At 60.3% G+C, this 21,005-nt stretch overlaps 1 protein-coding gene across 1 annotated transcript; it reads left to right on the forward strand.

The window, feature by feature from the left end:
• The first annotated feature begins 7,464 nt into the window (after positions 1 to 7,464).
• Positions 7,465 to 20,438, forward strand: HELZ2 (helicase with zinc finger 2). The gene is made up of 19 exons (XM_070419586.1): positions 7,465 to 8,786; positions 9,079 to 9,262; positions 9,340 to 9,447; positions 9,826 to 10,337; positions 10,426 to 11,067; positions 11,677 to 12,460; positions 12,659 to 12,734; positions 12,814 to 16,597; positions 16,766 to 16,920; positions 17,010 to 17,141; positions 17,215 to 17,376; positions 17,456 to 17,603; positions 17,738 to 17,854; positions 17,927 to 18,119; positions 18,269 to 18,403; positions 18,523 to 18,741; positions 18,880 to 19,036; positions 19,116 to 19,283; positions 19,368 to 20,438. The coding sequence occupies exons 1-19, from the start codon at positions 7,771 to 7,773 to the stop codon at positions 19,490 to 19,492; spliced, it is 8,817 nt and encodes a 2,938-aa protein (XP_070275687.1). The 5' UTR covers positions 7,465 to 7,770; the 3' UTR covers positions 19,493 to 20,438.
• The last annotated feature ends 567 nt before the right edge of the window (positions 20,439 to 21,005 follow it).

The following is a 21,005-nucleotide window of genomic DNA, read 5'->3' on the forward strand; positions in this document are numbered from 1 at the left end:
TCTGTTCCACGGGGTGTCAAGTGATGGGTGGAGAGTCCTCCGCCCCCTTTTTGGTTCAAGGTGCTAGCCGGTTGTAACAGAATTGCTAGAATGAAGCAGTTTTAGCAGGATTTGTGGAATGAACCCTCTTTCCCAGTAACCTGACTGTGCCATCGGTCATTACGCATGAATCGCTGTGTGCCTTTCAGCCTATTGTGCACTCTCGTCGCCGCACCACATCCTGCTCCAGAGCCACACTCTCTTAGTCACTTTATGATGTGTTTTCATAGTTGGTAAGACTAGTATCCTCTTTACTCTTTTTTTTTTTTAATTAAATCTTTATTGTTCAGATTACATTTGTTCCTCCTTTTTTCCCCCCCATAACTCCCCTCCTCCCAGTTCCCGCCCCACCCTCCGCCCTCACTCCCCACCCACTGTCCTCATCCATAGGTGCACGATTTTTGTCCAGTCTCTTCCTGCATCTCCCATTCCCCTTTCCCCCCCAAGAATAGTCAGTCCATTCCCTTTCTATGTCCCTGATTCATTATAATCACCAGTTCATTCTGTACATCAGATTATTTATTCACTTGATTCTTAGATTCACTTGTTGATAGATGCATATTTGTTGTTCATAATTTGTATCTTTACCTTTTTCTTCTTCCTCTTCTTAAAGGATACCTTTCAGCATTTCGTCTAATACTGGTTTGGTGGTGATGAACTCCTTTAGCTTTTCCTTATCTGTGAAGCTCTTTATCTGGCCTTCAATTCTGAATGATAGCTTTGCTGGATAAAGTACTCTTGGTTGTAGGTTCTTGGTATTCATCACTTTGAATATTTCTTGCCATTCCCTTCTGGCCTGCAAAGTTTCTGTTGAGAAATCAGCTGACAGTCATATGGGTATTCCCTTGTAGGTAATTGAGTCTCTTTCTCTTGCTGCTTTTAAGATTCTCTCTTTGTCTTTTGCTCTTGGCATTTTAATTATGATGTGTCTTGGTGTGGTCCTCTTTGGATTCCTTTTGTTTGGAGTTCTCTGCGCTTCTTGGACCTGTAAGTCCATTTCTTTCACCAGGTGGGGGAAGTTTTCTGTCATTATTTCTTCAAATAGGTTTTCAATATCTTGCTGTCTCTCATCTTCTGGCACCCCTATTATTCTGATGTTTGTACGCTTGAAGCTGTCCCAGAGGCTCCTTACACTATCTTCATATTTTCGGATTCTTTTTTCATTTTGCTTTTCCAGTTGGGTGTTTTTTGCTTCTTCGTATTTCAAATCTTTGACTTGATTCTTGCGCTCCTCCGGTCTGCTGTCGGGTATCTGTATAATATTTTTTATTTCAGTCAGTGTATGCTTAATTTCTAGTTGGTTCTTTATCATAGCATCGAGGGTCTCATTAGATTTCGTGAGGGTCTCATCAAGTTTATTGGCAGCTTGTAGCACATTATTGCAAGCCCTCAAAATTGCGTTTTTTAGCTCTATATCCTCCATTTCTGTCATGTTTTTTTGTCTCTGCATTTTTTATGCTTTCTTGGTGCACCCCCTTGTGGTCTTTGTGCACAGTCTTGTTCTAGTTAAGCCTTGATTGTTGTAGTTAATACTAGAGGGATTTGACCACCAGGCCGACTGGCTGTGAGAATCACCTGTGTCTGCCGCGGAAAACTTCTGTCCTCTGGAGAGGTGCTAATCTAGCCTTTGCCTGAGGCTATCCGGCAAATGACTCTGCGCAGGGCTTGGGCGGGGCGGGTCGCACGGGGTCAACAGGGCGGGCAGGCGGAGGGAGCATTTATAGCTGCTCTCAGTCCCGTTCCCAGAGGCTCTGCTTCTCAGAACCCCAGCAACCGCTGCAAACCTCGGAGAGAAAGCTGCCCTCACGTTCCAACTGATGCCAGACAATCCCGCCTCTCCCGTTTGAGTCTGAGTCCCTAGAGACTCGCCCGGATCTGGAGCTCAGAGTCTGAGACTCCCTCCTGATTGAAAACGACAACCGCGCCCTCAGCCACCAGCCCGCTTTGCGCGCGCACCTCGGTACCTTTGTATTTTCCACACTGCGCCTCCTCTGAGCCTCGGTATGCTGTTGTCTTTCCTTCTAGTTGAAGAGTCTCTCCTCAGCCAGCCTTCCTGTGGTTCTGGGTGATGTCCGTTCCGTCTTTTAGTTGTATTTTTGAAGTGGTTGTTTGTGGCAGCAAGCTCCAGTGTTTACCTATGCTGCCATCTTGGTCTCTCCTCCTGTTTACTCTTTTTAAAAAATATATATTTTTATTGATTTCGGAAAGGAAGGGAGAGGGAGAGAGAAAAACATCATTGATGAGAGAGAGTCACTGATCAGCTGCCTCCTGCACGTCCCCCACTGGGGATTGAGCCCGCAACCCAGACATGTGCCCTTGACCAGAATCAAACCATGACCTCCGGTTCATAGGTTGATGCTCAACCACTGAGCTATGCCACCTGGGCTCTTTTTTAATTTACTGAATAAGATGTGACTGACATGTAACATTAGCTCAGTGGTTAGAGTGTTGGACTTCCCACCAAAGGGTCATGGGTTCAATTCCTGGCCAAGGGCACATCCCTGGGTTATAGGTTCTATCTCTAGCCCCAGTTGGTGCGTGTGGTAGGCAACCAATCAATGTGTCTCTCTCACATCAATGTCTCTCTCTCTCTCTCTCTCTCTCTCTCTCCCCCTCCCTTCTACTCTCTCAAAAAATCAGTGAAAAAACATCCTCGAGTAAAGATTAACAACCACAAAAAACCCCTACAAAAAACACAAACCAAACAAACAAAAAGACCAACGTGTTTATTTGGAGCAGTGACATTGCAGTAGGTTGGCTAGCACTTCTGTCACTCACAAGGTGAATAGTCTCTTAGCAAGACTGAGTTATAACACAGGACTTTGGACTGCAGTCACTATGCTGGGCATTAGGTAGTGTTTCAAGTTTATACCCTTAAATGACATCCCAATTCTCCCAACCCCTGCATACATTTACTCTCTGTTTTTAACAGCTTGGCTTTTTTTTTTTTTTTTTTTTTTTTTTAGATTCCACATGTAAGCAATATCATGTAGCATTTGTTTTTTCTGTCCAATATATCTTACTTAGCATATCAAGGTCCACTTATGTTGTTGCAAATGGCAGGATTTCCTGCTTTCTCATGGCTGAGTAATAGTCCAGTGTGAGTGTGTGTGTGTGTGGGTGTGTGTGTGTGTAACACCTTTTTTTGTTAATCCTCACCTGAGAATATATTTTTTTTCCATTGATTTTTCTTTTTTTAAATATATTTTTATTGATTTCAGAGAGGGAGAGGGAGAGAGAAACATCAATGATGAGAGAGAATCGTTGACCAGCTGCCTCCTGTACACCCGCTATTTGGGGATCGAGCCCGCAACCGGGGCAGGTGCCCTGACAGGATCAAATTGTGACCACCTGTTTCATAGGTCGATGCTCAACCACTGAGCCACACGGCCGGGCCCCATTGATTTTTAGAGAGTGTGAAAGGGAAGGAGGGAGAGAAAGAGAGAAACATCAATGTGAAAAAGGTACATCGATTGGTTGCCTCCCACACCTGCCCTGACCACAGCCGGAGATCGAACCTGCAGCCCAGGTATGTGCCCTTGACTAGGAATTGAACCCGAGACCCTTTGGTCAACAGGCCAACATTCTAACCACTTAACAACACTGGCCAGGGCGTTAGCATCTTTTTATTCATTCAGCTGTTGACACTGGCTGCTTCCATATATTGGCGACTGTGAATAATGCTGCCGTGATTGTGGAGGTGCAGGTAGCTCAGAAAGCCTGGTTTAATTTCATTCAGATAAATACTCAGAATGGGATTGCTGGGTCCTAAGGTAGGTTTATTTTTAATGTTTTTAGGAACCTCCCTACAGCTTTCTACAGTGGCTGCTCCGATCTGCATGCCTACCAACAGTGCACAAGGGTGCCCTTTTCTCCACATCCTCACCAGCACTTGTTATTTTTGTCTTTTCATTTTAAGAGTTTTTTTTAAAATTGATTTTAGAGAGAAGAAGGAAGAGAGAGAAACATCAATAGGTTGCCTCCTGTATGCACCCTGACTGGGAGTCAAACCCATACCTGGGTAGATGTCCTGGCTGGGAATCGAACCCGCCACTTTGAAGCGAACGGGACGACGCTCCAATCAACGGAGCCACAATGGCCAGGGCTTGTCTTTTTGATGACAGCCCTTCAGCAGGTGTGAGGTGACCTCTCACTGTGGCTTTGAGTTGCTTTTCTCCTGATGATTAGTGATGTTGAGCATCTTTTCATGCACCTGTTGGCCATCTGCATGTCCTCTTTGGGAAAATGTCTTCAAATTTTTGCCAGTTAAAATTGGATTATTTGTTTTTTGTTTTTTTAAAAAATATATATTTTATTGGTTTTTTACAGAGAAGAAGGGAGAGAGATAGAGAGTTAGAAACATTGGTGAGAGAGAAACATCGATCAGCTGCCTCCTGCACATCTCCTACTGGGGATGTGCCCGCAACCCAGGTACATGCCCTTGGCCGGAATCGAACCTGGGACCTTTCAGTCCGCAGGCCGACGCTCTATCCACTGAGCCAAACCGGTTTCGGCAGATTATTTGTTTTTACTATTGAGTGGTATGAGTTCTTTACACATTTTGGATGTTAACTGCTTATGGGATACATGGTTTGTGATTTTTCTCATTCTGTAGGTGCCCTTTCGATTTACTGATGGTTCTGTGGCTGTGCAGAAGCTCTTTGGTCTAATGTGGTCTCACTGTTTATTTTTGTTTGCATTGCCTGTGCTTTGGTGTCCTAGCCAAGGACTCATGGCCAAGATCACATGAAGGCTCTTTCACCCTGCTTTCTTCTAGGAGTCTTCCGGTTTGGGGGCTTTGATCCATTTTGAGGAGGTTTTTGTGAGGGTGTCAGACAGGGATCCCATTTCAGTCCTTCACTGTGGAATCCAGTTTCCCCACCACAATTTATTGAAGACACTGTCCTTTTCCCATCATCTGTTCTCGGCACCCTTGTCAAAAATTAGTTGACAAGCCCTGGCCAGTGTTGCTCAGTGGTTGCCCTGAAAGGTCTCAGGTTCAATTCCAGATCAAGGGCACATACCTGGGTTGTAGATTCGATCCCTGGCCCCGGGTGTGGGGGAGGCAACCAATTGATGTGTCTCTTTCACATTGATGTTTCTCTCTCTCTCTCTCTCTCTCTCTCTCTCTCCCTTCCACTCTCTCTAAATATCAATGGAAAAATATCCTTGGGTGAGGATTAACACCAACAACAAAAATTAGTTGACCCTGTATGCATGAGTTCATTTCTGGGCTCTCATTTCTGCCCGCTGACCTGTGTGCCTGTGTCTATGTCAGTGTGGTTTTGATCACTATAACTTTGTGTTACAGCTTGAAATCGGGCAGTGTGATGCCTCCAGCTTTGTTCTTTCTCATGATTGCTTTGGCTATTAGGGTCTTCTGTGGTTCAAATCACTTTTAGGATCTTTGTTTCTATTTCTATTTAGGAAGAATCACCATCTTTGTGTAACGCTAGGTCTCCTGGTCCAAGAACTAGCCTTTCGCTCCCCTCTTCCGAGTGTCCATGTGCCTCTCGGGACATTTCTGCTTCCTTGCGTATTTCTTGTTGAGCTTATTCCTGGGTCTTTTGTTGCTGCTGGTATTTACAGAGTGTTTTGCTCTGTTTTGTTCTGAAACGCTGTGTCTAGAGGCCACTGGCATGATTGTGAGTGGCGCGCCCAGCGCAGCTCCTGACTTTACTGGAAGCTTCCATCCTGTCCTTCCCGAGAGGATGCCGACCTTGGGTCAGCACAGAGGCATTTCATTGTCTGAGGGACAGTCTTGTTGCAAGATCTATTGCTGTGTGAGAAATCGCCTCAAAACTTGGTGGCTTAAAACAATAATAAACATTTATTATCTCACAGTTGGGAGTGGCTTGGCTGGTGGCTCAGGCGTGGGGTCTCATGAGGTTGCAGTCAAGCGGGGCTGGGGTGGAGTTGCCTGAAGGGGGGTCGCTTGCACAGCTCTCGCAGGCGACAGTCTCCTCCTGGTGCTGCTGGAGCCAGCAGCTTCCGCGGTCACCAGGCGGCCTTTCCCGTGTCAGGGCACTGGGCAAGGGTGCGACTCTCAGGGGGCTCATCCGCGGGGAAGGTCGGGGTTTCAAGCTGCCAAGTCTCCTCCGTTTTCTCAAGTGGGGTGAGAGTGGACCTTGCACAGAAAGTTGAGGGGAGTCCAATGCAATTAGCTCCCCTTCCTGCTGTGTAGACTGGGGGGCTCTCCATTTCCAGGCCCTGCCTCGGTCCAAACATCCTTTGGTGCATTTTAAGGGCTTGGATACATCAGAGCCTCCCCAGGTAAGAGGAGCCTCCCCACAGAGGCCCCTCCCCAGGTAGGAGGGAAGGGCCCCCTTGACCCAGACTGACTGGTGCCTTTCAAAGAGGTGCGGGCCGCACCCGGCCCCATCCTGCCCCTCCCGCGGGGATGCCCGCCAGCCCAGACGGCCCGCTGGGCGCCCCCTCCCGCCTGGCGCTGGACTCGGGGCGGGGCGCTGCAGCCTTCGGACCAGGGTTCGAATCCTGGGCGCTGGCGGGCGGGCGGGGCGCCACGGGTTGGGGCGGCGCCGCGAGGGGGGCGGGGGTGGGGGCGGGGCGGGGGCAGTGAGGTAATTTCCGCGCTCGGGCGTCAGAGGTTTGAGTCACCCCGGGGGCAGAATCGAAAGTGATCCCGCGGCGGGCGCGGCCGAATGGGTGGTGAGTGCGGGGATGCGGGTCTGCGCTGTGGGGGCAGCTCCCTGAGCGCGCGTGGGGGTGCCTGGGATGGGGGCTCCCGGGATGCGGGGAGGCGGTGCTAACGGGCGGGGGGCCGGTGCCGGGGACCCCGAGCCTGGAGATGGGGACTCAGCCGCGACCCCTGCCCACAACAGCGCAGTCTCCTCGCCCTGCGCCTGGGGGGGGGGGGGTGTCTCTGGACCCCAAGTTCCCCCCCTGCGGTCTTGTCCTCACCGCGCCCGCTGCCCCTGCTTCTGAACATCCATCCGGCTTGGGGTCTCCACCAGCCGCTGCTGCGGAGACTAAGTTTCCACTGGAGCCAGGCCGGCTCTGACCCCGGGCTGCCCTCCGCCCACTTCCTCCTGGAGGTCTCGGTCACCCCAGGTGCCCTGGAAAGTGCTCTCTAGGGGAAGCCAGCAGCCTGGTGGAAGCCAGTTCCCCTTTCTGATTTAGGCTCCCCGGGAACCCCAGGGAACCCGGGGAACCCCTTGTCCTTCTGGAGCTGATGCCGACCGTGCTGCCTGGGCAGCCCCTTGCCCCGCCCACAAGGCTCTGCCCCAAGGGGAGGAAGCCAGTCCCCTCCAGACACATGTGGGGGGCACCGTCCCCAGGAGCCAACTGTCCCTTCACAGAACAGGGGTGGTGGGCCTCAGACCAGGCAGGAGACCCGGACCTATAGGGCCAGGAGGGTGGGGGTGGGGGGCTGAGAGGCCCTGTGGGGGGGCACCGTCCCCAGACACAGCCGGCTGGCTCCTGAGCGGCCGAGAAACCCTTCAGAGAGGGTGGGTCTGGGCTGGGTCCAGGCCAGTGGCCCAGCCTCCTTGGACCTAACCACCCTCTGCTCCTGTCCTGCCCCAGAACTTTCCGGCTCCGCCTCCTCGGCACCTTGGTGGGGGGAGGCGGTGTGTGCGAGCCCTGACCTCAGCCGGACCTGGCTCTTGGCTTCTCCTGTCCCACACATCTCCTTGAGAGCGAATAGCCCCCGAGGACCAGCGGAGCCCTGAGCCTCGGACGCCACCCCGCAGGGCCAGGCCAGCTTTAGAGATGGTGTCCCCGGGGTCTGGCCCATGGCCCACTGGCCCCACGGCCACCAAGGAGCCATCCCTGGCCAGGCTGTACACCCAGGTGGACCTGTGTCTGGGCTGCTCCCGCTGCACTCAGCGCCTCAATGAGAGCACCTACCTCCTGCGCCGCGTGGAGCACAGCTGCCCCCGGGAGATCCTGCTGGCCCGCTCCAAGCGAGCCGCCAAGAGCAGGGTCTGGCGCAAGGTGGACCGCAGGCCCAGCTTCCCGCGGCCTGCACGGTACGAGGTCTGCCGCTACTACAGCCCTGGGCTGGGCTGCCGGCGGCACCGAAACCAGTGCACCTTTGCCCGAAGCCCCGAGGAGGCGCTGGTCTGGACCTTTGAGCGCGAGCACAATGTCCACCGTCTATGGTTGAAGGCAGCGGTGAAGGGTGGCGGGGCCCAGGGCGAGCTGCGCAGCCCCGCTGACACCATCCGAGAGGAGTTTGGCGGCCACTTCCAGCTGCTCTGCTGCCACTGCTTCCGGCACTGCCCGCCACACCTCAGCCCCGTGGACGCCCAGGGGCGCTGCCCCAGGCATGGAACCTGCCCCTCGCTCCTGACCCACATGAGCTCTGAGGGCCGCAAGCAGCAGGTGGTGGAAGTGCGGCCACAGCCCCAGTACCGCCAGCCGCTGGCCTATTGCATGTATGTGGGGCGTGGGCGGCCGTGCCGCCATGGGGCGTCCCGCTGCCAGTACGCCCACAGCGCTGTGGAGATGGCCGTGTGGGAGGCTGAGCAGCTGGGTGGGCTCCAGCGGATGGACCTGCTCACACTCCCTGCCCCCAGGGGGGGTGGGCACACAGCCCCCCCCTACCCGCCTCCTGCACTCCAGCTGTACTGCCACGCCTGCCTGGTCACCTGCCGCTCCCAGGAGGCCTTCGAGAACCACTGCTCATCCCAGGAGCATGCGCAGATGGTGGCCCAGGGCCAGGCCATGGCCTGGGAGTACCGAAGCCCGCCCACCGGGCTCTCCACCTTTGAGCTCTGCCCTAGGTAAGGCCTGTGTTTGGGGCTTGGGGAGGGGGATGACCCACCTTCAGCCGGAACCAGGAGCTCCTTGTGCTCTCGGTGTGACTGGCTGGCACTTCGTCCACCTCAGGTGGGCAAGGGAGGTCTGTGGAGGTGGCTTCTGCTGGCCTTGGCCTGTGGGCACAGTAGTGGACAGGTTGGAGGAGGTCCCGCCCCCGCCCCACCCCCGCCTGGAATCTACTCCTGCTCCCCCACACAGGCAGGCCTCTTTTAGGCTGAGGGGTCTCACCCCAGTGGCCTGCTGACCTCCCCCCAGGCCCGACCTCTGTGAGTATGGGGACATCTGCACCAAGGCACATTCAGAGCAGGAGCTGCAGGAGTGGGAGCGGCGGGTGCAGACGGCAGAGCTGCGGGAGCAGGCGGCCTGGCAGGAGGGGCTGGTGTCCTACCGAGAGCGGCTGCTGGCCGAGTACCAGCGCAGCAGCAGGGAGGTCCTGGTGGTGAGTGGGGCCTCGTGAGTGGGCCAGGGTGGGCAGGGCCAGGGCCACCCTGCTGATGGCCTGGCTTCCCTGTGCAGTTGGCTGAGACTGTTGATGGTGTGTCCGTCACCTGCCACCAGCCCCTGGTGCATCAGGCCCAGGAGAGGAAAATTCAGCATAGCTGGACGTTCGTGGTCCACTCCGAGGTGAGGGGTCCGCATAGCCCTGAGTTGGCTGGGGTCTGGAGCCACTGCCCTGCACCGTGTCCCCCATGTGTGTGTGTGAGGGGTCTCTGTGCCCAGGGTCGTGGGGTTATTTTGTCGAGTGTCTGGCAGAGAGCAAGGGTCTGGGCCGGTTACCACCATGACTCTGCGCATCCCATGCTGCCTTCCCTCGCTCTGCATGCACGGGGCCCTCCTGGGCAGGTTCTGTGAACCCCCATGTGGGGGACACTGCGGTTCAGAGAGGCTGAGCACCTGCTGGGATCACAGCAAGAAGCGCAGCACTGGGAGGGGTCTGTGTCAACCTGGACCTTGGTGGGTGGGAGGGCCTCTTGCGCCACCTCACCATCCATTTTCTCTCAGGAGCCCTTGCAACATGTGGCCCTGCTCAAGCAGGAGCCGGGAGCAGACTTCTCGCTGGAGGCCCCCTGCCTCCCGCCGGGCCGGGTGTACGCACAGGGGGAGCGCTTCCAGGCGCCCGGCTGCCCAACCGAGTTCCGGGTGGCCGTGCGTGTGCAGAGCACCTCCTTTGGCACCTTCGAGCAGTGGGTGGTCTTCGACTTTGGCCGCAGGCCGGCCCTGCTGCAGAAGCTGGAGTTGCAGCTGGGTCAGGAGCACCACCCAGGGGGGACGCTAGCACCCGGCCACCATGAGGAGCTGGAGCGCTGGCACACTGGCAACCGCCACGTGGTCCCTGGTGTGGAGCGCACAGCAGAGCAGGCAGCCCTGATAGCCAAGTACAAGGTGCCGGCGCTGGCCTTGGAGTTCCGCCGCGGCGGCCCAGCCCCGGGCCCCCTGTCCTGTGCCAACTACCGGCAGAGGATGCACCAGTTCCTCTATGAGGAGGAGGCTACGCAGCAGCAGCTGGTGGCCAAGTATGTGGGGCAGCGTGTGTGGGCGGGTGCTGGGATGCCGGCTGCAAAGAGGTGGACTTGGTCAGCTGACCCACATCCTCCCCACTAGGCTGAACCTCCGGGGCCCTGTGTCCCTGAAAACCTCACTGCAGACGCCAGCCCTGGGCATGCTCTTCCCGCCACCGGGAGCTCTCTACGCCGAGGTCCCCATCCCCTCCTCCCTGACACCAGACACAGACCAGGGCTTTCTGCTGGGCCGGGCGGTCAGCACGGCGCTCGTGGCCCCTGTGCCCTCACCTGGCCACACGGTGTTCGAGGTGCGGCTGGAGACCCGGGCCAGCTTGGAGCAGGCGCGGTGGCTGCTGCTCCCCGCCCACTGCTGTGTGGCCCTGGGCTTGCAGCCTGAGGCCAGCCCCCTGCTGGAGGTGCAGTTCCAGGTTGACCTGCTGACCTTCCGCCTCTGGCATGAGGCAGTGGACGCACTGCCCGAGGAGCGCCTGGTGGTACCCTACTTGCCGGCCTGCGCCCTGCCCCGCCTGCGTCCCAGTCCGCCTGCGTTGCATGGCAACCACAAACAGAAGTTGGCGGTGGAGTTCATCGCAAGCAGCATCCCTGGGGGCACTCGGCCCGTGGCCCCGCTGCTTATCTATGGCCCTTTTGGCACAGGCAAGACCTACACACTGGCCATGGCCTCCCTGGAGGTCATCCGACAGCCCCACACCAAGGTGCTCATCTGCACACACACCAACAGGTGAGCCCAGAGCCACTGCTGCCTGGGCTGGGTGAGTACTGCTGAGGTGGTGTGACCCCAAGAGAAAGGAGGACCCTGGGCCTAGGGCTCTGGCTGGTTCTCAGGTTCATTGGAGGCCTGAGAGGCTAGAACGGATGTGCCTGGGCAGTCTGGGCACTGGTGGAGTGGAGCCTGGGCAGGGCTGCCCAGTGCACCCATGGGGTGAGTCCCAGTCGCTTCCATCTTTGGGATTCTCCCTGATAGACGGTCGGTCAGTCCTGGGCTGAAAGGGACAGGGGACGTCTATGCTTCAGGCACAGTCCCAGTGTCCTGGGGGTTGGGGTCTGCTGTTGGGGTGTGGGGCTGTGGGTGCCTCTGCAGAGGCTCTAGATGCGGGGGTGGGGAGAGGGGAAAGGGGGTGGGAGTGTGGGTAGGACGAGGCAGGGCCCACCAGCACTTTCCGGGGCAAGGTTCCACTGTCGCTTTTAAGTGACATGCAGATGTAAGCTCCGTCGGGCAGGCCACAGGGCAGTCTGCCTCACATGAGCCCCTGGCGTCCTGCAGGGCCAGGCGCACGGTAGGCGCTTTAGCAGACAGCTGCTGAGGCCCCTTGTGCCCTCTCCCCCTCAGCGCGGCCGACATCTACATCCAGGAGCATTTCCACAGCTATGTGAGTAGCGGCCACCCCGAGGCCACGCCACTGCGGGTGATGTATACGGACCGCCCGCCGAGCCAGACGGACGCAGCCACGTTACAGTACTGCTGCCTGACGGAGGACCGCCGGGCCTTCCGCCCGCCCACACGCGCTGAGCTGGAGCAACACCGCATTGTGGTGGCCACCACCTCGCAGGCCCGCGAGCTCAGAGTGCCTGCTGGCTTCTTCTCGCACATCCTCATCGACGAAGCCGCCCAGATGCTGGAGTGCGAGGCGCTCACCCCATTGCGCTACGCCCTGCCAGGCACCCGTGTGGTGCTGGCCGGGGACCACATGCAGGTCACACCCCGGCTCTTCAGTGTGGCCAGGGCACAGGCTGCCGGCCACACGCTGCTGTACCGCCTGTTTCAGCTCTACCAGCAGCAGACACACGAGGTTGCCCAGCGCAGCCGCATCATCTTCCATGAGAACTATCGTTCCACAGAGGCCATCATCACCTTCGTCTCTCGACACTTCTACCTGGCCAAGGGCACGCCCATCCATGCCCGTGGCAAGGTCCCGCGCCACCCCCGGCACTACCCGCTCATGTTCTGCCACGTGGCGGGCAACCCCGAGCGTGACCTGTCCCTGACATCCTGGCTCAACACCGCCGAGGTCCTCCAGGTCGCTGAGCAGGTGCAGGAGTTCTACAGCACCTGGCCCCACTGCTGGGGCATCCGTGAGCAGAGGCACATCTGTGTGGTGTCCCACGGCGCCCAGGTAAGCCCAGTCGTGGGGCAGCTCCACCCACTGCCCACAGGACGTGGCCTCCCATTGTGGTCTTCACAGCCTCAGTTTCCCCTTCTGTAGAGGGGCTGAGGAATCATCTCCCCGTGCTTGGCACCAGGTGCTGGGCGTGGTCGTTGGGGGCCCTCCGTGTGCTCCTCTGGGTCTGCTGATGTGGTCGTGTGTCTCCAGGTGAGTGTGCTGAGGCAGGAGCTGAGGCGGAGGGACCTGGGCCAGGTGTCTGTGGGCAGCTTTGAGATCCTGCCAGGTGGGTGGTCAGGGGTAAGGGTGAGGTGGGTTGAGGCGGGGCTGCTCCCCCAGCCGGCCTGACCGTGCCCCTCCCACAGGCCGGGAGTTCCGGGTGGTGGTGCTGAGCACAGTCCACAACCGCCAGAGCCTGCAGAGCCCGGGCGCGCCTGCCCTGGAGTTCTTCACGGACGCCCGCGTGCTCAACACCATCATGACCCGCGCCCAGTCCCAGGTGGTGGCGGTGGGGGATGCCGTGGCCCTCTGCTCCTTCGGGGCCTGCAGCAAGCTCTGGAAGAGCTTCATCCGCCAGTGTGTGGAGCATCGCAGCGTCCACCCCGAGGGCTTGTCGCTGGAGCACATTGAGCAGGCCGTTGTCCAGAGGCAGCGCTGGGCCCGCTGCCAGCAGCCCGCAGCCCCGCCGGCAGAGGGGCCTGTGGCAGTGGTGGCTGAGGACACGGTCCCAGTGGAGGAGGCGGCAGGGGCCCCGGCCACAGAGCATGCGGCTATGGCCGAGGCCGAGGGCGGATCCCTGGCCAGCACCTCAGTGGTTGGGGACATGGCCACAAAGAACGCAGAGGCTGGGGACATAGCTTCAGGGTCTGCGTCCAGTGGGTGCCCAGCAGGTGCGGATGGAGTGCCACCAGGGAACCCGGCCGATGTGGTGGCAGGGCCGGCAGCCACAGAGAGCAAGGACCCCGAGGACCCCGAGGACCCTGAGTCTGACTTTTGGCCCTCCGACGGGGAGCTGGGCGCCGACGACTCCATCCTGCAGGAGCTGCTGGACGAGAGCCGGAACGTGACAGTGACCGTGCGGGAGGACGGGCTGCTGGACACCGTGGCCAGGCCTGCGTCCCCACAGCAGTCCCGGCAGTATGTGAACCTGCCGCCCGACGCACTGCGGAAGCTGCTGCGCTCGGAGCCCCGGCTGCACCACAGATGTGCCTTCGTGCAGGAGACCTTCGAGCGGGCGACGGCCGTGCCGCTGGATGACACGGGGCCCGGCCCCATCCAGCTCAGGGGCCGCTTGCACTGCGGGATGGCCTTCAGTGGGGATGAGGTGCTGGTCAAGGTCCTCGGCGGCGAAAGGGGCCTGTCGGGGCGGCCACAGGGCCGTGTGCTGGGCGTGCTGAAGAGGCGGTGCAGTGATCTTGTATTCGTGTGCCGCATGGATGAGTGGGACTCGCGCATCATGACCCCCATCGACGGCTCTGTGACCAAGATCTTTGTGGCCGACCTGAAGGACCCACTGCAGGTGCCCATCCACCGCTTCCTGCAGGGCCGCGTGCAGAGGGTGGGGTACGAACGGCTCACGGCCCAGGCCAGGCGCCACCGGCTCTTCTGGGTGCGCATTGTGGTCTGGCGGGAGCGCTTCTACTACCCGCTGGGCATAGTGCTGGAGGTGCTACCCGAGGTCACCACCTGGGAGCAGGGCCTCCGAATTCTGGACCTGGAGTATGGCCTCAGGGAACCCTCTCCAGACCCAGCTGTGGTCTCCAAGGTGCTGCAGAAATACTGTGCAGAGCTCGGCCGGGCGCCAGGTTGCCGGGACGACTGCCGCAGCTTCCTGACCTTCACCGTGGACCCCCAGGGTGCCCGCAGCCTGGACGACGCCCTCAGTGTGCGAGACTTGGGCCCCAGGTACGAAGTGGCTGTGCACATTGCCGACGTGGCCAGCTTCCTGCCCAGGGATGGGGCGCTGGACGTGGAGGCCCGAAGACGGGGCACCGCATTCTATGCCCCCAACCGGGAGCCGACGCCCATGCTGCCCGCTGGTCTCTGCCAGGACGTGCTCAGCCTCCTCCCGGGCAAGGACCGCTTCGCCATCTCGCTCTTCCTCGCCTTCGAGAAGGGCAGCGACCAGCTCAAGAGCCTGCGCTTCGCACCCTCTGTGATCCGCTCCGACCGCCAGCTGTCCTACGAGGAAGCTGAGCAGGTGATCAGGGGGCAGCTGGGGGCCACCCTGGAGCTGCCCGCCCGCCTGGACTCCGTGGACGCCTGCATCCTGGCTGCGTGCCACTTCGCCCGGGTGCTGCGCCGACGCCGTTTGCAGGCAGCCTGGCACTACGAGCAGCCTGACGAGGACAGCGCGCTGGGCTTCCGTGCGGCCCACGCCATGGTCAAAGAGTACATGATCCAGTTCAACAGCCTGGTGGCTGAGTTCCTGGTGGGCAGTGAGCGCACCCGGACGGCCACACCATTGCGGTGGCAGCCCACGCCCAGCGGCCACCAGCTTGAAGCCGTGAGCGAGAAGCACGGAGAGCTGGTGTCTTTATCGCTTCACCTGAGACACCACCTGCGGGGGCGTGGCACCCCCCTTAAGCAGCTCCACCTGCTGGCTTCCCTCTGGAGGCACATCCAGCTTGCCGCCCATGCCCAGGACTTCGGCCTGCTGGCCGACCTCATCACCACGGACGACATGCACCCCTCGCTGGCTGCCGTGGGTCTGGACTTCCGCAAGGCCCTGGGCCGCTCTGTCTTCGGCCGCTCCAGCCAGGGTGAGCGGCAACCGGCCAGTCACTACTCGCTGCAGGTGGACTGGTACACCTGGGCCACCTCGCCCATCCGCAGGTACCTGGACGTGGTGCTGCAGCGGCAGATTCTGCTGGCACTGGGCCAGGGGGGCTCTGCCTACTCTGCCAGAGACATCAACGGGCTCTGCCAAGACTTTAGCCGCCAGCACGCACGTGCCCAGAGCTACCAGCGTCGGGCCTGCAGCCTGCACCTGGCCACGCGGCTCAAGGCCCAGCCGCGCCAGAAGCTGGGCTTCGTGGTGGATGTGGAATTGGGTGCTCGCTGCTTCAAGCTGCTCTTCCCGGTCAACCGGGAGACCCTGCCTGACCCCTGCCCTGTTTACTACCGCTTCCTGCAGCTGGCTAAGCACCCGCACTACCTGGTGAGCCAGCTGGGCCTGCGGCTTGAATGGCGACGCCGTGTCTACTCGGTGATGCCGAATGAACCATGTTTCCCACTGCCTGGCACCCTGCAGGACCTACACACCTGGCCCGTGGACACCGCCCTGTGGCAGCAGCTGCTGGAGCTGGTGGAGGAGCAGCGGTGGCCAGAGGTGGCTGCCCGTGTGCAGGAGCAGGACAGTGCCAGGCCGCCGCAGCGGGAGCTGGGACAGGTGTCACGCAGCCGCTGTGGCCACTTTGTGGAGGTGGCCCGGGAGCTGGTTAGTGGGGACACACTGAAGGTGCAGCTCAGCGCCACGCTGCATCGGGGAATCCTGGTGCCAGCCCTGCAGCTGTGGCTCGTGGCCCCAGGCCTCAGCCTGTGCCTGGAGCACGTGGAGCGAGCGGGTGACTGCTTCTCAGGCCGTGTGCCGCAGGCGGGGCGGGACCACTGCCGCAGCGTAGAGGACTACTGCCTCATGTGGGAGCCGTTTTGCTCCCTGGAGTCGGCCACCAGCGCCGTGGCCGAGAGCGACACCATCACGCTGCAGCAAGTGCGCATCGCCTGGGACGCGGAGCGGACGGAGCAGGGGCAGCTCCAGGGCAGCTTCTGCCTGGAGGCCGCCTTCCTCCGGGAACACAGCATCGATATCAGTTTTGGCCACTGCTACCTCTGCATCCGGCTTGAGGGGCTTCGGGCTGTGCCCGATGCCAGGATGCCGGACCCTGAAGCCAGCCCTGGCCAGCCGCCCCCCGGGCCCAGCAGCCTGGGCCCCACCCTGAGCATCGACCCGGACACCTACACCTGGGTGGCCCACGGGCTGACGGAGGACTGGGACCCAAACCCAGAGGGCCGTGCCGACCGGCAAGAGGCTGACAAGCAGGTGCACTTCTTCATCCACCACATGGCCATGGAGAAGGTTCCAGAAGAGGTGCTGCGGCCCGGCGCCCCATTCACCATTGAGGTGCTACCAAAGCAGCTACCTGACCTGTGAGTGGCTTCCCCAGGGCAGGAGGCCAGGGAGAGGCCGGTGGGTGGGAGGGTGAAACCTCCTTGGACTCCCCCTTCTGGGAAGGGTGGCCTGTGGGGCAGTGCTCCCTCCCTGGGAGAGTCCAGTTGAAGTTCCAGTGTCGGTCTCCCCCCCACCACATGCCCCAGCCGCAAGGAAGAAGCCGTGCGTGGGCTGAAGGGCGCGTCCCAGCTGGTCATCAACATCGCCCTGGGCCACCCCATCCCCCTGCCCCACCACCTTCCCCGGCACTCTCCCCGACACCTTCCTGGACACCTTCCTGGCCAGCAGCCCCTTCGCAGAGGTAGGTGGGGGCCCTCCAGCTTTCCTGCCCCTTCTTCCTGCCCCGGCCCGCCCTGCACCAGAGCTCAGGGAGCCTGGCTCCTTCCTCAGGAATCCCCAGCAGGTTTTTGGAGCGACAGACCTTTGACATCCCCGGAGGCCGCCACAAGCTGAACCCCAGCCAGAACGAGGCCATCAGAGAGGCCCTGAAGAAGCAATTCACCGTCATTCAGGGCCCACCAGGTGGGACCTGCACTGGGGCCAAGGTGCCTGGGCAGGCCGGTGGTGGCTCGGCTCACCTGCTCTCTGCCCACAGGCACAGGGAAGACGGTGGTGGGCTTCCACATCGTGTTCTGGTTTTACAAGTTAAATGAGGAGCCAGTGCCGGCCTGTGGCACTCCCTGCCAGGAGAAGCAGCTGGGGCCCCCCTGCATCTTGTACTGTGGCCCCTCCAACAAGTCGGTGGACGTCGTGGCAGGTGCACTGGGTCAGCCATGGGGGCTGTGCTGGGGACGGCGGGCCCAGGGCACAGTCGCTCACGCCCAGACTGCCCCCAGGAATGCTCCTGAGCAGAAGGGCAGAGCTGAAGCCCCTCCGTGTGTACAGCGAGCAGGCGGAGGCCACCGAGTTCCCAGTGCCGGGCGTGAGCAGCAGGGGCCCGCCCAGGAAGACCCCTCGGGAGGGGAGGCCCAACCAGAGCCTCAGGTGCCGCCTCTCAGAGTCTGTCTAGCTGTCTGTCTGTCTGTCTGTCTCTGGGTGGAGGGGAGAGGCCTAAACTGTCTGATGGTCCTGCCTTGGGCTGTGGGCAACACGGGGCTTCATGGGGGTTCCCCCTCCAGGACCATCACGCTGCACCACCGGATCCGGCAGTCCTCCAACCCCTACGCGCCCTCCATCAAGGCTTTTGACACCCGGCTGCAGAGAGGGGAGGTGTTCCCCGAGGAGGACCTCGCCAGGTAAGCGGCGGAGCCGTGGAGCGGCCTCCTGGTGTGGGGGTCCCTGGGTGACCCGACGGCGTCCCTGCGCAGGTATAAGAAGATCCTGGGGAGGGCGAGGAAGTTCGAGCTGGACCGCCACAGCGTCATCCTCTGCACGTGCTCATGTGCGGCCTCGCCCAGCCTCAAGAACCTGAACGTCCGGCAGATCTTGGTCGATGAGGCGGGCATGGCCACGGAGCCCGAGACGCTCATCCCCCTGGTGAACTTCTCCCACATTGAGAAGGTGAGGCAGGTGCTGATGCCAGGCAGGCATCACCCGGGGGGCCTCACACCTGGATGCAGGGAGCGCATGGAGGGCAGGATGAGGTGGGGTAGCAGCGGACGTGCTGGGTGCCTCTGGGTCTGGGGGTCAGATCCACACCTGTCCTCCAGGTGGTTCTTCTTGGGGACCACAAGCAGCTGCGGCCTGTGGTCAAGAATGAGCAGCTGCAAAGCCTGGGGCTGGACCGGTCTCTCTTTGAGAGGTACTACAGGGATGCCTACATGCTGGACACGCAGTACCGCATGGTGAGCCGCCCCACGCCTGTGCCTCTGACCACTCCCACCTCCTGCATTCACCCTGGCCTTCTCCTGGGACCCAGGGAGGGCGGATGGCAGCCTGTCCCTGGCTCATGTTCTTCCGGCAGCACGAGGGCATCTGCACCTTCCCTTCCATGGAGTTCTACCAGAAGAGGCTGAAGACCTGGCCAGGCCTGCGGCGGCCGCCCAGCATCCTGGGCCATGCCGACAAGGAGAGCTGCCCTGTCATCTTTGGCCACGTGCAGGGCCACGAGCAGAGCCTGCTGGTATCCACAGATGAAGGGAATGAGAACTCCAAGGCCAACCTGGAGGAGGTGGCGGAGGTGGTGAGTGTCAGGTGGTGCCCCTTGGTCAGGAGGGCTTCCTGGAGGAGGAGGCAGAGGAGCTGAGGAAACAGGCGAGGCCCGGGTGCCAGGGTGGGAGGCACCGGGGCCTGTTCCACTAGCACCCCCTCGGTCCTTCAGGTTCGAATCGCCAAACAGCTGACCCTGGACAGGACAGTGGACCCCAAGGACATTGCCATCCTCACGCCCTACAACGCGCAGGCCGCAGAGATCAGCAAGGGCCTCGTGCGTCAGGGTGTCACCGGCGTGGCAGTGTGCTCCATCACCAAGAGCCAGGGTGAGGTTGGAGGCCAGCCCTGGGTAGGGCTCCTGGGCCTTGGGGTCAGGAAGATGGGCCTCACTAACCCTGTCCCCAGGGAGTGAGTGGCGCTATGTGCTGGTGAGCACCGTCCGTTCCTGCCCAGAGAGCGACTTGGACCAACGGCCGACTAAGAGCTGGCTGAAGAGGTTCCTGGGCTTCGTTGTAGACCCCAACCAAGTGAATGTGGCCATCACCCGGGCCCAGGAGGGGCTCTGCCTCGTCGGTGAGAGCTGCTGGGGCAGGCCTGGGTGTGGCTGGGCACGGCTGCTATGGGGGTGGGGCCAGCACTGACTCCTCCATCTTGCAGGAGACCACCTCCTGCTTCGATGCTGCCCTCTGTGGCGCAGACTCCTGGACTTCTGTGAGGCCCAGCGGAGCCTGGTGCCCGCTGGCCAGGTGCGGGTCCGGAGGAGGCCAGCCGTGCTGGTCTGAAGGGCCCGCCTCAGCCATCCACTGCCCTCAAGCTGACCGGACGGCCAGGACAAGGCCCAGCCCTCCCCTGCAGGCTGCCTTGGCCCCGCTCCGCGGGATCCCACGTGCCTTCGTCAGCAGTCATCGCCGGCTAGGCCTGGCACCCTGCCCCTGGCCGGGCAGGGTTCGGAGGCCCGCCGTGGTGTGCACATTAGCCATTTCTGGAGCCGGGCTTTGTCCCCAGGGGAGCACGGACCTGAGAAGAAAGAGGAGGTCGGTGCTCATCCCCCGGGTGGCCTGCTTTTACTGCCGCTGTGGTGGCCGGAGCAACTCGGGTGGGGCCACTGGGAAGGTTTGGGGTCTGGAAGGAAATCCCAGCTCTTTGGTCTTTGGATGCCATCCCAGCCACACTGGTGCCAGCCATGGAGCTCAGCTTTATTTTCTATTTTTAAATAAACCCAAACTCAGGGCAGAGGGGCTTCCCTGGAAGCCAGGGCCTTTCTCTGCACCCACAGCGCCCCCTGAGGCCACCTCACCTTGACCTCCCCACCCACAGCAGCGCTCCCAAGGGCTGTGGGCAGGGCTGCCATCATGCCCCCCCCCCCCCCGCCATGCTACCACCCCCACTCCGCCCCCACTCCGCGGTGGGGCCAGGTCCGGACAGCCTGCCCACCTGGTGTGTCAGGAGGCATTGTGTTCTGCCTTCTCTGGAAGCCTCTGGCCCCCCCCGAGTCCGCCCTGAGGCAGCTCCGACCTGGGTCTCGGGGTGATGTTCCCCATGGGCTGGGGCTGCAAAGTTGTGTGTCCGAGGAGGGCAGCCCCCGTGGCCTTGCTGCGGGACCACGGGATGGGTCTGTTTCCTGAAGTTTTCTACAAATCAAATCTCTACATTCCAATTTTGTATCTTTTCTTGGACTATTATATGATTGAACATTAACTTTGTTATAAAGGCCACTCTGCTTTCTCACCCCTGGGTGTTTTGAGGCCTGTCTGGGGGCACAGAGGGTAGCCCTTCCTCTTACTTAGGTTGCAAAGGGGCTGTGAGGCTGTCAAGCCATTGTGGCAGGTGCTGGGTGGGGAGCACGGGGAGCACTGAGGACCCGCCGGCTGAGGGTCCTCTGCCAGCACCGAGGAAGCTGGAACCGGGAGGGTGAGGCCGCGCCGTGAGCTGTGTTCAGGTGTTGCAGGTGTGCCCAGCCTCTGAACGCTGATCTTAGGCCCGCAGTCTAGGTCCAAAGTCCCCAAGGCTGCCAGCGGGCCCGGTGCCACCCAGGACCTTGGGCACTGCCAATCCTGGGGATTGGCCTGGGCTCCTCATTCCCCTTGTGTGACTGAGCCCCCAGGCCTCCCACCCCCACCCCGTAGAGCAGCTGTGGGAAAAGGAAGGTGTGGCCGGGGCCCTGGGAGTGGATGGGTCGGGAGGTCACAGAGAGACCGAGACGTGGCAGGCCTTTGTGTACCATGTGTTCACTGTGAGGCCCAAAGTGAGTCGATGGGCCCTACCTGGAAGAGGCCTCCTCCATGGCAGCCTCCC

Source organism: Myotis yumanensis, unplaced genomic scaffold (assembly GCF_028538775.1).
Source record: "Myotis yumanensis isolate MYYU_CA2020_CCGP unplaced genomic scaffold, mMyoYum1.0.hap1 SCAF_7, whole genome shotgun sequence".
Taxonomy (NCBI): Eukaryota; Metazoa; Chordata; class Mammalia; order Chiroptera; family Vespertilionidae; genus Myotis; species Myotis yumanensis.

Coding starts and splice junctions, on each gene's coding strand:
- HELZ2 (XM_070419586.1), top strand. CDS start 7,771: ATGGTGTCCCCGGGGTCTGGCCCATGGCCCACTGGCCCCACGGCCACC. Junction 17,377..17,455: donor GTCGGTGGACGTCGTGGCAG/GTGCACTGGGTC, acceptor GACTGCCCCCAG/GAATGCTCCTGAGCAGAAGG. Junction 17,604..17,737: donor AGGCCCAACCAGAGCCTCAG/GTGCCGCCTCTC, acceptor TTCCCCCTCCAG/GACCATCACGCTGCACCACC.